We start from the raw sequence: 16,539 nt of genomic DNA, 5'->3' as shown, positions 1-16,539 counted from the left end.
CAACTCTACAAAATCGTAAAATACTAGCAAAACTCAGTGCTTATACAACTCCCCCGTCCCCAAAGAGTTCTCTATGCGACCGGAATGATCTGGCGCAACTCCACCGTCTGATGACGGCGTGACGCTCGAGAAAGCGAATGCCAGCCTGTCAGAACTTAGGGCGCATATAGTCTCTCCGGTGCGGACGCGTGCTTGGAAGGGACTCGATGCATGCGACGACGATACACCGAGGATATGTGTGCGACTATCGCGTGCTCTTCCCGATTTCCGATTCCCGATTCCCGGTTTCCAGTTTCCGGTATCTGGTTTCCACTGCCTGAAGTAACCGACGTCAGAGATGAATACTTCTACGGCGGTAGCATTCCATTTGACGGTCAATGGTGGGTCTCGCTTAAATTGACCACACAAAATTATGGCTCGTAAGCGGCTTCAGTGTTTTGACGGACGCCATTATATCAGAGTCCCAGATCGATCGAGATCGCCGGATCGGACGGCCTGGATTTGTTGCCGTTTGAATATTAGGCCAATATTTGGCCGTCTTTTTTGGAGATATTAATTTCGTATGGAATAAATTCGGCAAGCATGGGAGCTTTCTCGGAATCCATTCAGCTACGAGGACGCATCATAATTAGCTTATCGTACATAAGAAGCATGCACTTGCTTTCCTTCCTAATATCTAATATTGCCCTTCAAATTATATACACTTAATTGCACGGTTAGAGAGCCATTAGCAGCAATTAACTAATGTAATGCACTCATAATGATTAGTAATTCTCAGTTAGCAGAAATTTTCAGCAATTTTTTTTTAAAAAATAAAAATAAATTTAACAGTAGATATGTTTTCACTTTCTGATGATTGTATGTTGGCTCTTCTTCAATCATGCATTTCCAAGCCGTGTTGTCGAGTTCTAAAAATATCGTGAGTTCCATTAGACGAGAGAGAAGAAGACTGTGATCCACTGGAGCTGTGTCTTTATCAAAGAAGTCAAAGTGGTGATTGGTGCAGGATACATCGGTTGGGAGATGGGTTTAGTCTTAGAGAGACTTTGATCATAGGTGATCTAAAAAGGATCTCTAAAGACAGTTAATCTTTCAGCATCTCTGTAACACTTGAACTGAATTAGGTTTCATCTTTGGGCATCTTTCTTACTCTAAGAAGGTGTTTAATGGTTAGGAAGTGACGTGAGAAACACTCAATTAATTTGTAGAACATCTTTAGTTATAAAAAATATATTAATAAGTGACTTTATCGTGCATAAAAAATTAATTCGTTTTATCTTTTTAACCTGCTTTTTTTTTAATTAAAAAATTGATCGCGAGACACATTTAATTGCTAGATAATAGAGTTTAGTAAAGTGATTATATTTTATTTTAAGGAAAGAAGTAATAGGTAAAAGATGAATTTAATTTTAGTAAACAAGGAAATCATTTATTTAGCTTACTTTTTACAACTAAATATGTAAGCAGTTTTAAAAGGATATTTATCAACTAAATACTCCTAAACTAAAATTACTAGTAAAATAAGTTTCTTATTAATATAATATTTAAAATAGTTCTAATGAAATCAAAGCTCTCATCGCTTTCTGACCTAATATGAGTTTGATCGAGCTTAAATAGGTTTGTTTATTTGATATACATAACTAGCTTATAAAATAATTATTTTTAAAAATGTGATCTAAACTAAACGTATATAATGCTACATCAAAAGGTTTACTAAAGATTAACCCTAATGACTCTATGAATTTAAACTAATAATCTATCAGAAGCTATTAGATCTCAGCCACTAAGCTAAAATAGCCGGCCAATTAGATTTTTATTTCTATTTTTATCATTAAAGAGCTCTTAAAGTTTACGTACAAATTAAATAAAAGGCGAGCATTAGATACATAACAATCTTACCAAACTTTAGGCAAACAATTTAAGCCATCGACACTAAGAAGATTATAGTTTGTGTGTGTGGCCAAGGTATTGCTTCAATCTAAATACTATAAAGATTACCTGTCAACTAAAGTTAGTTGGTCAGCAGGCTTTTACTTTGAAAAGCCCAAGTCACCTGTACACTCCAGCCAGCGAAATGGTGCAAAGTAGGTGCAGACATTAGAAATTTCCTACAATCGAGCTTGCAGATGATCACGGGAGGATCTATATTTTATTCATTCTGACAAATGTGCCCCAGCACTGTTTCAGAGCAGGCAATGCAGTTTTACATAAAATAAGGACAATATTCTGCAGGGAGCCCAAAACTCGTACAATTACTATAACACACTTATCATTTAAAAAATATATATATATATATAATAAGGCTAAATTCGTCATTTAACAATATAAGCGTGTCAGATTGCGTGCAGTTATTTGTCACATCAACTGGAAGAGTTTCCAGACAACTTGATGAGTTGATGTACCGAAAATGCCCAGACGAAAATGGCACGCGAGGGATTAGATATATGAAAGAATTAGGGTCAATTCGGCCATTCTGCGGGGACACTACGATCAGCTCGAAGAGACGTCCCTTGTCGTCCGATCCATCAACATCCGCAATGATTGGTGGAAGATCAGGAGAAGCGGGTCCGTAGATCGGACGGACCAGATCGTCCGATTGGTTCTTTTTAAAGGTAGCATGCGTGCGCCCGCATGGGGGAGTTTTATGCGAGAGCGAAAGGGGACCAGTACGATGGGAGGGATCACGGGGGATAGATGGTGGGTGATCGAGGATGGGGTCAAAGTGATATCGACGTCACGAGTTTTTGAAGCGCTGCGATATTTTTCTTCGATCTCTCGTCGGGTAACATATAATCGTACGCCGTGTCTGCGGCGGAGAGACCGAAATGACCAAACAGTGCCTATATACTACGTGAAACCTGGCATTATCTGAGTACGGTAAAAGAAGGGTATTTTGGTCAATAGCGTTAGCTTCCTTTAGAAATACAAACACATACATTTCCCTAGGAAGGGGAAAAAGACAAGAGGGGCATATACATTATAGATATCGACAACTTTTCCACCTCAAATGGCAGATTTTACTATTTACTATCCAAAATGGTCCACTTGTTGATGCATCAAAAACATCATTATTTAGAGCAAAGAATTTTAAACTATATTTTTTGTACCCTGAAACAGGAGATTTTGACCAAATTAGCTTTATTTTTTTTTTTATCGAAATAGACTGCTCCTAAATTTATTTATCAAATAAGATCTAATTCAATGTAGTCCTAATAAAAACGTTAAACCGCAGTATTTTTATTACCAAACAATTTTTTTCTTAAATTACTAAAAGACTAATTTAAAAGAATTCATATACATAAAACGTTGAATAGATCAGCATTTTAGGACCAGACTTACTTAAGAAAAAGATGCTGATTAATTCAGTATTTTTGTTAGAACTATAGTATATTAGACCTAATTTGATAATGATAAATAAGATAATCTATTTTGCTATAAAACTTTCGAAGAGGGTTAGTTTGGTCAAAAACTCCTGAAACAGGGATAGTCGGTTCCCCTTCGATATTTAGCTTAATATCTAGTGAATTTTCATTAAAGCCTTATATATTCCTATAATTTACATTCGCTGTATTTAATTCTTGAAATAAAGTAGCGTAATATATTTATTGGTGAGTTTACCATATAGTAGGTAGTTAGAAAAGTTATCAGCGTATTAACTTTAGTTTATAATCGCATCAGCAAACATACATTAAGAACTCATGATGCTTGTGGTAAAGATTAAAACAAACACATTACCCATAAAAAGAGGCACGCTATCTCCATAAACGAAGCCGAGCTGGCACAAATAGCACTTATTTGCCAGTAATATATATGGTTCATGCTTGCTAATGTGACAGTAGAAGGGAATTATCTTGCAAATCATCCTATAGGAAATTTGGGCGTTGGTTAATAATTCAAGATGCAACTTCCCAAAAGTTATGGCTGTTTTTTGCTTCTGAAAATGTGAACTAGAGTACATAACATAGCTCTGTGATCCTCCTTCAAGGGAAAACAGAACCTTATTCTGGAATAAGAAATAAATAGAAGATTAAAATTTAAAAAAAAAAATCAACAGTTCACTGGGGACTATATAAAATTCAGAGGAGATTTAAAAATGCTTTCTACTGACTAAAAGGCTCTCAATAAATGGCTATAGTCTTTTCGAAGTAGAATGGAGAAGTTTCAAGTTGGTTGTTTCACTCCTTGAAATCATCCTTGTCGTTTGCTGGGATAGGCTTGTTCCTCCACAGAACGGCTAGAGCGCTCCCACCAAGCTGTCATAAGATGAGATAATCGCCATCAGAGCATGCGTTGCTTAAGAAAATGCTACTGCGTAGAGAAGTACTATTTGGTCATCCATCACAAATTTCAAGGATTTAATGAACCTTTAACATGGTCCAATCTGACAGAAACGTGACACGATAACCTGGTAGGACATACAACTAAGAAGTCTTAGCCAAATAGGCATCACTGCACTATTGTAGTGCAAACTGCCCAAATCATGGCCAAAGTACATTAACTTGATATGGGGTTTACCAATAATTTAAACACATTGTGCTCTGATCCTATATGGATCTCACTTCCACTCTTCAGGCAAAGAAAAGCAAAGATAAGACGATAATTGTTAGCTAATCAAGGTTGCTTGTAACTCAAGAGCAACCCCTCCATAAAGTCCTCAAGATATGAGAAAGAGAGTCTAGAAGTGGGAAAACCATGACAACTTTCTAACTAGGAATTAATCTGTCTTTTAGGTACAGTAAGCCAAAGAGCCAAAGAGCCAAAGAGCCAAATAAAGACTTAATCTATATAAACAACAATGGCAAATAGTGAATGACAGAAAAAAGAAAACATACCGCCATACAGACAACACTGACTGCAGAAGGAACGGCAACGAGCGGATTTGTGAAGTGCTTTTGAGCAAGTAAAAAACCAAGTGCAGAGCTCTGAGGGACAAGAAATAATAACATTAGTCATATTGTTGTTTCTATAGCACCAATCAGTATTTACTATTCCTGTATCTCCAAAATCTCCTATATATAGGTGAAAATAAGAGATTCCAGAAATCCAGCAAAGTAGTTTATGTGAACAAAACAAGATAACGTGCGAGGGCTTTTGTAATTTAAATGTATTTAATTTTTTGACTTGCAATAATAAACTTTGAACTGTATATATATAAATTATGTGCACTCTATTATAATAAAATGTGTATAGACTACAAAAATTATATATACTTAGTTTTATATGCTAAATCGAAAAACTAAATGTAACTAAATCACGAAAACCCCATAATGTGTGGATCAGTAACAATGTTATGCATAAGGGTAAAAACATTCTCCTACTGCTCATTATAGACATCATTACATCAACAACACCAAAAGAAATAAAGAATAATTATATAAAAAACAACATAAGATGCGATGACCATACATGTGGAGGGGAACATGTAACATTTAAATGCAAAAGTATACTGAACCAAGATATTTGATGCAATGTTAAGCTGAAAGTTAAGGGAATAAGACCCAAAGGAGCAAAGATAGTATGAAAGTTTCGGTGTTTCAGCACGTCAAGTGATAAGGAACCCAGAATAAAGAATATCAAGAAATAATGGACGAATATAATGCAAAAGGTATAGGCATTAGCCAACCTGAAGCAGAAGTATGGGGAATGCTTTAAATTTACAGAGAGACCAAGTAGCTTCAGGTAGCAATAAGCCTTCAACTTTTGAGAGCCTAATTAGAATTTCTTTACATATAGATATATACACACACATACAAAGACACCTAAACAGCTTATTTCTAGCTCATTAATCGTCCATGAAAAAGAGGAAGAAAGATGAAATTCTGAAAGAACAAAGCCCTAATGAAGTTGTGTGCTACAACTATTCACAACCTGAAGGTGGCAAACCGTACTAGCACAGAAGGTGCCGCCTCTAGATACCAGAGCTTTGCTACTATAAATATGATGCCATAGAATAGTAGCTCACAACTGCAGTTCCAGCCTTACAATTTCTAATCACAATAAATGCTAATAAAGAATAAAGATATTTGTCTTGGTATCGATTATTTGTCAAGAGATTCAAGCTTGAAAGTGCTCTTTTAGTGATTTTCAATGCATAAAATATATCGATGAAAACACAAATTTAGTCATATGAGTCAATACAGTCTTTGTAAGGTCATCTCACCTGCATTCCACACTCAATAGAAATAGTCCTCGAAGTAGATTCACCAAAAGATGAAAATTTTGAGACCCAATAGCCAAGAGCAAAAGCAGCAGCATGCAGGAGAGCTACGGGAAGGATAAGCTGTGCTCCCTGTGTCTTTAGTACTTCAGCCACTTGCCCAATCTTGCAGTCAAAAGTAAAACAAAAAGTTAATTAAAGAATAATTAGACCACTACCACCAAAATCTGAAGAATGAATACTAAGAATCCTGCAGGGCATTCTGAAGATTTGACATAATTGTTGAAAAGAAGAAAAAAGAAGAAAAACTCAATGAATGATTCAAGGCTACTAGACTGTAGTTTTTTCTGGAAACTGTTAATACGTTTGCTTGCAAGGTGGTTCTTTTAAAACCATTTAGGACTCATTGAAGAAATAAAAGGATGAATTATTTTGAAGCAACAAAAGAAGATAGCAAATTGCTTGCTAAAAATAGAATTGGAAATCTAATATTTTACACACTTACAGGACTAGCACAAAGCAGTGTTGTAAGGATAACTCCAATCAATGGTGTGAGTGTGATGATTCGTTCAGTGAACTTCGGGAAATACTCATGTGATAGCACTGCAAAGAAATCTAGATTAGATTTTGAACATCATACCCATGGAAAAACTGCAAATTATGGCATCTGCGTAAGGGGCTGTTTGGTTGAGTGGAAAGTGAGTTATTCCAGAATGAACCTCCTTTATTCCAAAAAATTCATGTCAAATGCGGGATAAGTTTTTGGAATAGGAAAATAGAATAAAGTCATAAATCCCTTTAATCTAGATATCTTTATCCCAGGTTTTTGTTAGGATAAAAAGTTTAGATATCTCACCCACTTATTCCAAAAAGCAAATGACCAATTTGCTCTCATTTATTTGTGTTCTTTATGGTGATATATTATAGTTTAGATTCAAGTTGAATAGTATAATATGACTATAATATACTTAGTAATATATTAGAACATGTTTATAGTGAAAAAAAAATTTGATATGAGATGTCCATTTGTGATGATATTTATATTGTGTAAATTATGATAAATTAAATAAAATTATTTTTTGGCCAAGAATTGTAAAATTAGCCATGAGAAGATAGTATAATAGTTGTAAATAAAATTACAAATTATATTTAATTTTAAACTTATTTTCTATCTTTCTATAAAAAAGAAGAATTAATAAATATCTATTTACATTGAACTAAAAGAGCAATAAGGTCAATTTGATCATTTTTATCCCTTGTTCCAACTACCACAACCTAATGCTATCTTATCCCATATCATTATTTCAGCACTTATCCATCTTTTTGCAACCAAACACCCAATGATAAATTGAAATAAATAATTTAATTATTCCAGAATAAGTCTTCATTTTATCTCAACTCCAATTGTTCTTTATTCGTAACCAAGCATGCCCTAATAGAAGAAAAGGAAGTAGAAACCAGAAAACTTGATAAGACAACCAAGCACCTCCAACAATTGTTGGTACCAGCACAACCTGAAAGGTACTGATGGCCAACCCCTGTAGAAGAAAGTAATTCTTTTTAATATCAGATGGAAGAAATTGCCTAGTATTAGGAAATGAAACTACGATGTTCTTACTGCTGCGTCTACAGGGACAAGCTGACCAGCAAGGAACTTTGTAAGGAGTGGTGTCATCACTATAGCACCAATTGTTGAACAACTAAAGAATTTCAAAAGGTAAAATTGTCAGAATCTAACCTAACTTCAGTAGAATAAACATGAAAGCAATAGAGCATTACAAACAGCAGCATAAACAATAGAGCCAGGACAATCCAGAATAATACTAAAACCTTACGTTGTCATAAGAACTGAAAGTGCAACATTTCCTTTAGATATATAAGTTGCAACATTTGATGCTTGACCTCCAGGGCAGCATGAGACTAAAATAAGACCAGTTGCAAGAGGAGCTGATAACTTCAAAGTCTGCAGAGTAGGATAAAATCTATCGAATTTTTAATACAGCCTCCAATTAGAGTTCTTTGCTAGTGAGACAAAGAATGCCTCATTTTCAAATTTAAGGAAAAGAACTGATGAGATTACGTCCTGGATAATACTTCTATCCAAGAAATAGAGAGACCAGGAGCTTGAGAAAAAACAAAAGTAATTCTACGACTTAATTGAAAGCCCTATAATCACCTCACTACTTTTTTCTTCTGCAGCTTACTAACAAAAGTCTGTTTGATAGGATGACTAGGAACTTAGTGTGTTACATGCTGCAGAAGCTAATTAAGTAGTTCTTACTTAATATGCTCATTACACATTAAAACTTGCAATGAATGTGATATGCTTACTCAGAATCAGACAGAGGTTTTCATGTATAGTTCTGATGGAAACCTTTCTATTAGTGTGGTTGAAACAAGGAATCTTGAAATTCAGCAGTCAAGAGTAGATGGAAACGATTTTTGGATGAGTACAAATAACAAATACAGTGGGGATAGAATAATAAATCAGAATGTGATATTCATGAGATAAAAAGCCATACCATTGCAATAGCAAAACCTAACAAGGGTTTGACTATGTACTGCGCAAGGAACCCTACACCTACCTGTAAACAGAAAGAATAAATATTAACAAGTATTTATATTGATATCTATGACGAACTGTAGAAAGTGTATTATCTTACAGTCCATGGATTTCTCATACATCTCCTGAAATCCTCAAATGTCAAAGTCAGGCCCATGGAAAGCATCAGGAAACCCAAACCAAGAGTGAAAAGATCCGTCTCCAACCATGTCACCTGAAGGTGCAAAGGTAGTCAAGAAGTTCAACGATCATGAGAGGCATGGAATAGAATATGAAGCATTAAAAATTTAAAACCTTCATAGAGGGAAACAATTTGGTCATTGTAGAAATAGTGAGAAAGGAAGACAAATTTACCGCAGATGGCTTGTATATGCCGATAATTGTTCCAATTATAACCTGTTGAAATAAGTGAGATCATTATTAGAAGGATTTTACATCAACGTCTGTCACAGATAACTATGTGTGTTCCAAAAAATAAGATAGATGCAACTATATAACTCAAGCATAAATATTACACCATACCCAGAGAGGGAAAAGGGTAGTAAGTAATTCAACTATTTTTTCATACTGGCTGATTCCAGCTGCAACATTGTCTGGAACATTCCCAGAAACATTTGCTTCAGCCTTGCATAGAACTTGACGATGCCTGGAAATACTATTAGCCATGAGACGGGTAGTGAAATTCAAATTTAATCATTAGCATCGATAAGCAAACAAATACTAAAAGAGATGGGTCACCAGGTCTAGTAAATAAAAGCATCAAACATGAAACAGTATCCATGCAAATTCTGCTATTACTAGAAAATGTATGACTTAAAATACTGCCGCAGTTCACAAGGCTCCAGACAATGCGAGCTTTGGAGACAGGCAAGATGGATGCTGTTTTACCCCCATCACTGCACTCTGTTGAGGCTACTTTCCATGTCATGAACACATGATCACTTGAGCACAAATCTTTACAGTCATACTAACTGGCGCTCTAGAATGTATTTATCCCAAAAATAGAAATATACGCAGAATTAATGAATGGCAGGAGCATGGATCGAGCTGCACTTTCCATTAGCCAACAGCTGGCGTAACATTTTTAAATCTTTCTTAAACCTCTAGTTTTTTCCATCTCCGATCTTGGATTCCATTACTCTAGTACATGCAACTTATAACACACATAGTCAACACAAATCACCAATGATACCATCGAACATACCGCAGAACAGGGACATCCGACGAAGGCATAGAGCAAGCGACAGCAGCTCTCCGCCCTCTTCCTTCAATAGGCAACGCAAATCCACTCCCCAGCGCTATGACCACCCCATCCAAAACCCAATCAAGAGAACGCCGAGAAAAAGGAACCAAAATAAAAAGATCAAACATACCCAGATGCGTCTGACTCCTCCTCTTAGCAGGAGAGCAAGAAGCCACCGGTTGGAACCCGCACTCCTTGTGCAAGAATCTGGAGATGGACGCCATGGAGGAAGCCATCGGTCGATCGAGGAGAGGAGCTGTAGCTCTCCAAGAAGTGAGAAGTGAGAGTGGAGTAAGCGGGAGCAGGAGAGAGAGAGAGGCCAAAAGAGCGTGCCTCCGCCTCGAAGGGATCGTGGATAACGAGGGAGCCACACGTCGGTTGCTCTGCTCGGGCTTTTGTGTGGATTTGGTTACCGGATCCACACTCCCCTATTGTGTTTGCAATGGTGCGAGATCCGAATCCGACGGAGCTCGAGACAATTTGAAAACAAAGCTGTCGATAACCCATGTCTCATTCCATGGCACAGTTTCCAGTCAAACTTGGCTTTTATAGAGATCGAAGGTGTAATTAATTCCGTCACAATGTTCTCGAAGACAAGGAAACTACGAGGCGAATTGGGCCACGTAATCCTACGCTACTGGGCTGAGGCCCAAAACTTCTTGTGGCAGTCTTTCACGGGTCGACGGAGCCTGACGTCTGATCGTTTTCGACAGCAACCCCACACCCGTCCAATGCAAGTGGGCTCCACACCTTTTGGTGCTGGACCTTGCCACTTTTCGCAACTTGTTACAAAGGACACGGCCACGGTGACGTATAGGAGTCTCAGCGTGGAACTGAGTAGCTAACTATTAAATGTCAATTTAACGACTATAACATATATTAACTTAGGATTATTCATTCATTTGGCTCAATAGTATGAAAGCCATCCAAAATGTTGAGTCATAACCCAAATAAGCTATTCCTCCAAACTAATTATACTGTCGAATTATCAACTAAATTAAACTAAGTAATCAAATAATTTATTTACAGTATTATTTAAAATTAGAGTCGAGCTTAGAACCACCTTAATTATAAAAAAAAATAATAATAATTCTGAAACCTGTGAAGCACATTAAGTATTGGGCTGACTTAATGCTCCAATTCAATCCAACCCGCACATAAAAAATCTCTCATCTGGATAGTTGGATTTGGGCCTCCCATATAAAACCTGATATATCAGAACCAGGCTTCGCTCGAAGCCCGCAAGAGCCATTGATGAGTTAAGCAGGAGCCAGGTCTAGATTCAAAATCTGTTAAATTCAAGCGGATAATAATACACTTTTATTAAATTATTCTATTTATAGTAAATCTATGCATCTTTATTCAATCTTGCAGGCAAGTCGTATGTACGACCAGCTAAAAAGGTTAGGCCTTCCTCGTCGTGTGTCCCAGTGCAATGGATAGATAAGCATTCTATTGCCCAATTGCGCTTGTCATGATAATCCTTTTGGAAGCTGCATGGCCCCAATTTGCCTACCAGTTCCTCCTCTGGAGTCTGGACTGAGAGTTACAAGTCGATTAAAGAGACGTTCAAATATCGCATTTAATATGTACGATTTTCTTCCCTTCCTTTTTCGTCGTTCTCGTACGTCCTTCCTACTGTCTGCGGTGAGGAAGAGACAATCACTACCTTTCGACAATCAAGCATTTGCTCAGCATCGACGCTGTAGTTGATCAATGACTTTATTCGAATTTTAATGCAACGTCTTATTGCGTAACGTCTTGGTTACTAAGCATTGTCTAACCACATGATTGTTTAAAGGGTTGCTCGGAAGCCATTACATATATATAAAGCTTCTCATAACTTACTTACTCTCTCTCTCAATTATTAGCCAAGAGCTGGAACCCAGTCGTTCGCATTAAACACAGGATGAGATGGGTCCGATGTTGGGCTGTTGAGATGCTGCATGGCTATCTATTCTGGCTCGCGGATAAGTATTCGGTATTCCTAATTCCACATGGCTTGACTTACCTAATCTCTTCCACTACATATATATATTTTTTCTCCTGAGAGTGGAGAAAAAGTGACTTCCAGTGGGAATTTTCTTATGGTTAATAAAATAGGATACTAATTCAAAGAAAATGCTGAGGTTGTGATGTGCAGTAGAATGGATATTATTCTCGCGCCATGGTAAAGTAAAGGCCGCTCACGATGTCACCGTTACCCAATCACGTGCGTTAAATGCATATTTATTTGGAAAGTAAACATTAAAGCCAATGCTCGCCACTTGGCGATCACCAACCGGATGCAAACAAGCCGGCTACTATTGGTCGAGTGAATCATTTTTTTATGCACTTTAATACTTAATTAACAGGATAAAGTTAATTGTTACAGCTTGGGTATATAAACATATGAAAACTACTCATTGGTGTGTACTATTTGGAATAATAATATTAGACGCGTGAAACGAGTCGCCGGCCCGGCCCACTTCCAAAGACCATCATCTTGTCTTCGAGCGAACGAGTACTCTCAAAATGATCGATCGCGCGTGGGGTGGTGGAGGGGTCTATCCCGTGATTTCCCAAGTGCCTTTTTGCACATCTACCCGTATATTTTTTATGATTTGCAAGTTCCCCCAAAAAAAAAAATCAAGGGTGAAAATGTAAAATGATGCGAAGAGAAAAAGGGTGAAAGAATAAGTTCTCAGATTAATTGCACTTTTGACCCTTTGACTACTCGGTATCACTTGTAACCCCACACAGAAAACAAAACATAGTTGACACGTCCACTCTTAAATTATATATTCTAATTGTATCATTAAGCCTCAGCTAAAAATAACTTTAATTTCTCTTTTTACTCTTCTATAAAAAGTATATTTAAAAAAAAATAGAGAATATTAATTTAGAGTTTGATATTTAAATGTTACGATGATACCACTTTCAGAGAAGATGAAATATTATATATGAAAGCTACCTGTAAGGGTTAATTATATTTTAGTCCACTCAATTATTCATCCGAATCAATTACACCTCTCAAGAAAAAATGACAGATATATTATGTAAACTATTTAAATATATTATTATGTGCTCTTCATCGATATTTTATTAAAAATTTGAATTAATTTTTTTTTTAAATTTTGACTAACTTAATAGATAGATAAAAATGCCTGATTTGTTTAGAATCAACTTACAAAGAGGATGAAAGTAAATTAGAGTGATATTTTAGGGTTAAATTGTAGTATAAGTTTTCCGGTCACCTCTTCCTTACGGTTACTCGCGTGGAATGTTATAAGCAAAAGTAAAGCCCCGCGACTCGAAGCGTTTCACCTCTCTCACCGCTCTTTTTCTTCCAACCATCTCCTCGTGATACCTACCACTCTCTTCTCGCAATCTCCCATGGCGGTTCCTCTCACAGTGCCCTCCTCCTCCTAGTACCCAATTGCTTATCTCTTTCCCCTGAGCTCCTCCTTTCCCCAAATGGGCACTTCTCTCTCCCCTCTCCTCCTCCTCTTCCTTTTCCTCTCCGCCTCTCCGCTTCAATTCGCGCTGTCCGAACCGACCCAGGACCGTGCGGCCCTCCTCTCCTTCATCACCCAGACACCCCACGAGAACCGGATCCAATGGAACACCTCCGCCTCCGCGTGCGACTGGGTCGGCGTCACGTGCGACCCCAACCGCACCGCCGTCGTCGAGCTCCACCTCCCCGGCGTCGGCCTCCTGGGCCCCATTCCTCCTAACACCTTGGGAAACCTCTCCTCCCTCCGCGTCCTCTCCCTCCGCTCCAACCGCCTCACCGGCACGATTCCCGATGACCTCGCCGGCCTCTCCGTCCTCCGTGGGCTCTACCTCCAGGACAACCTCTTGTCGGGTCCGATCCCCACCTCCTTCGGCCGACTCGGCCGCCTCTCGCGGCTCGACCTCTCCGGGAATAACCTCACGGGTGAGATCCCCTTCGACATTAACAACATTAGCCGTCTCACGACTCTCTTCCTCCAGCGGAACAAGCTCTCGGGTAGTCTCCCGAGTATTAGCATCGATTCCCTTGCCGGCTTCAACGTTTCTTACAATAGTCTTAATGGGTCCATTCCCAAATCCTTGTCTCGGTTCCCGGACTCCTCATTTGTGGGCAATCTCGCGCTATGCGGTGATCCTCTTCCCCCTTGTAACCCGTTCTTCCCATCTCCGGCCCCTTCTCCTGGTTCCGACCAAAATCCAGCTGGAGAAGCGGAGAAGAAGAAGAAGAAGCTCTCCACCGGCGCCATTGTCGGCATCGCGATCGGTTCCGCCGCGTTGCTCCTCTTCCTCATCTTGGCGCTCTTTCTCTGCCTGGCTTGGCGAAGAAAAGGGCGGCAAAGGAAGGAAAAGGAGCCAAAAGGAGAATCCACCGCAGCCATCGGGACGAGGTCAGGGGAGACCGGGATGACCTCGTCGTCGAAGGAGGAGATGAGCGGAGCAGGCGGGGCGTCGGCGGCGGAGAAGAACAAGTTGGTCTTCGTGGGAAGAGGAGGAGGGTATAGCTTCGACCTGGAAGACCTTCTGCGGGCGTCCGCAGAGGTTTTGGGGAAGGGAATCGTCGGGACTTCGTACAAAGCGGTGCTCGAGGAGGGCACAACGGTGGTGGTGAAGCGACTCAAGGACGTGGTCGCGTCCAAGAGAGAGTTCGAGACGCACATGGAGCTCTTGGGCCAAGTCGAGCACCAGAATCTATTGCCCGTTCGCGCTTATTACTATTCCAAAGACGAGAAGCTCCTCGTGTTCGACTACCTCCCCGCCGGGAGCCTCTCTTCTCTACTTCACGGTCAGTTAGTAATTTTTATCGCTTTTGCTTATTCTTTTCATCTTATCCGTGGTTTATTCAGAATTCTATCTTAGGATAGGATTGGATAGGATAGAATGTTAACAGCTGTGGTTATGAGCGGGATCCGTGAGTGGGTATTATTTTGGTCGAGTAAGTCAATAATTCGGCGTGGCCTTGCGGGAAGAGGATTCTAAAACGAAGGTGTGGTCCATGTGGTTGTGTCTTTTCATCGAACAGGTTGAAAACAGCGTAGTTTTGTACGGTATATTCCCGCGTTACTGCGTCGGTGTAATGACCGGCCGACATGCCTTCGAGTCTCCTGGAGTTAAATTTGTTTAAGATCTCCCAAATTAGCTACAGAAATTATGGTACGTAATTGATTAGTCGTGTTTGTTAGTGGTTACTTTGCTCATCCTGCTCTTCTGCGACTGGCATCGTTGTCCACTCTTTGAGACGCGCTAATTATTTTCAGAAGTTTTAAAACATCCCGTCGTCAACTAGTAGGATTCTTTCTCCACACGCATTGCTTTCTTTATTGGGACGTCGAGAATTTTTCTGCTTTATGTCCGATTCAAGGTTTGTCGCGCTGATCACTGAAGAAAATGATAGAGAGAGTAGCAGAGAACGATAGGAATAAGTGGGACAATATTTATCATTAATTTTGCAGCCACTCCTATCACTTTCTAGCAATTACTCAACCTGTTATTTTCTCCCATAATTATAACAATTTCTGGGATAAATATGACATGGGAACTTTTAAAATGGAGCGTTAGTTTTATTACTTGTGATTTTTTTTTAAAAAAAATATTTAATCTTGATTTGAGAATTTAAAAGAAACGCAGGGAGTCGCGGGTCGGGTCGAAGTCCACTGGACTGGGACAGTCGGATCCGGATCGCCCTCGCAGCCGGCCGCGGCCTGGCTCACCTCCACTCCTCCGAGCCCCGCCTTGCCCACGGCGACATCAAGGCTTCCAACGTCCTCCTCCGCTCAGACCTCGACTCCTCCGCCCTCTCTGACTTCTCCCTGTCCCCTCTCTTTGGCTCTTCCGCCCCTCCCAGCCGCGTCGCCGGCTACCGCGCCCCGGAGGTCCTCGAGACCCGTCGCCCCACCCCGAAGTCCGATGTGTACAGCTTCGGCGTGCTGCTCCTCGAGCTCCTCACGGGGAAGGCGCCGAACCAGGCGTCGCTCGGGGAGGAGGGGATCGACCTCCCGCGGTGGGTGCAGTCGGTGGTGAGGGAGGAGTGGACGGCGGAGGTGTTCGACGTGGAGCTGATGAGGTACCAAAACATCGAGGAGGAGATGGTGCAGCTGCTCCAGATCGCCATGGCGTGCGTGGCCCTCGTGCCCGACGCCAGGCCCGACATCGCCGACGTCGTCCGGATGATGGAGGAGATCGTCAATCGGACGGCCGAGGGCGACGACACCTCCAAAGCCGGCGGCTCCGGTGGGCCCACCCCACCTTCCGCTCCGACGCCGTGATAGAATCGAATAATAAAACGGAAAGATTTGTGCATGTCTCTCTCTCTCTCTCTCTCTCTCTTTTTGTTTTTTATTTTTAATTCTTGATTGTTTTGTTGGGGGATGTTCTCCATGGCTCATGGGGGTGGTGAAAAGTTGTCAACAAGTTGTAAGATTTATTAGTTGGATTCTTTTTTTTCTTTCTTTCTTTCTTTCTCTTCTTCTTCGTCCTTTTTCTTTTTAATTGGATTTTACTTCGATTATTTTTGTCTTTGCTTCTATCTTGTCGTTGTTGCATAAGATAGTTGTTAATTTTTAAACTACTAGGAAAGAGCAGCAG

At 39.8% G+C, this 16,539-nt stretch overlaps 2 protein-coding genes across 2 annotated transcripts; one reads left to right on the top strand and one right to left on the bottom strand.

Annotated features, from left to right (window-relative positions):
- Positions 1–3,905: 3,905 nt before the first annotated feature.
- On the bottom strand, positions 3,906–10,344 carry LOC140764183 (probable sodium/metabolite cotransporter BASS2, chloroplastic). Its single transcript, XM_073102610.1, has 13 exons — positions 10,094–10,344; positions 9,925–10,018; positions 9,243–9,366; positions 9,075–9,116; positions 8,821–8,934; positions 8,680–8,742; positions 7,993–8,120; positions 7,776–7,857; positions 7,644–7,695; positions 6,663–6,760; positions 6,161–6,322; positions 4,833–4,922; positions 3,906–4,253 (listed from the first exon to the last, which is right to left on the bottom strand). The coding sequence occupies exons 1-13, from the start codon at positions 10,197–10,199 to the stop codon at positions 4,176–4,178; spliced, it is 1,233 nt and encodes a 410-aa protein (XP_072958711.1). The 5' UTR covers positions 10,200–10,344; the 3' UTR covers positions 3,906–4,175.
- Positions 10,345–13,227: 2,883 nt separating this feature from the next.
- On the top strand, positions 13,228–16,407 carry LOC140778134 (probable inactive receptor kinase At2g26730). Its single transcript, XM_073123099.1, has 2 exons — positions 13,228–14,740; positions 15,583–16,407. The coding sequence occupies exons 1-2, from the start codon at positions 13,420–13,422 to the stop codon at positions 16,218–16,220; spliced, it is 1,959 nt and encodes a 652-aa protein (XP_072979200.1). The 5' UTR covers positions 13,228–13,419; the 3' UTR covers positions 16,221–16,407.
- Positions 16,408–16,539: the final 132 nt, after the last annotated feature.

The sequence above is a fragment of the Typha angustifolia genome, chromosome 1 (genome assembly GCF_048772165.1).
Source record: "Typha angustifolia cultivar Huaian chromosome 1, ASM4877216v1, whole genome shotgun sequence".
In the NCBI taxonomy this organism is placed as follows: Eukaryota; Viridiplantae; Streptophyta; class Magnoliopsida; order Poales; family Typhaceae; genus Typha; species Typha angustifolia.
Note: the sequence above shows the minus strand (reverse complement) of the source record. Positions and strands in the feature narration are given on the sequence as shown.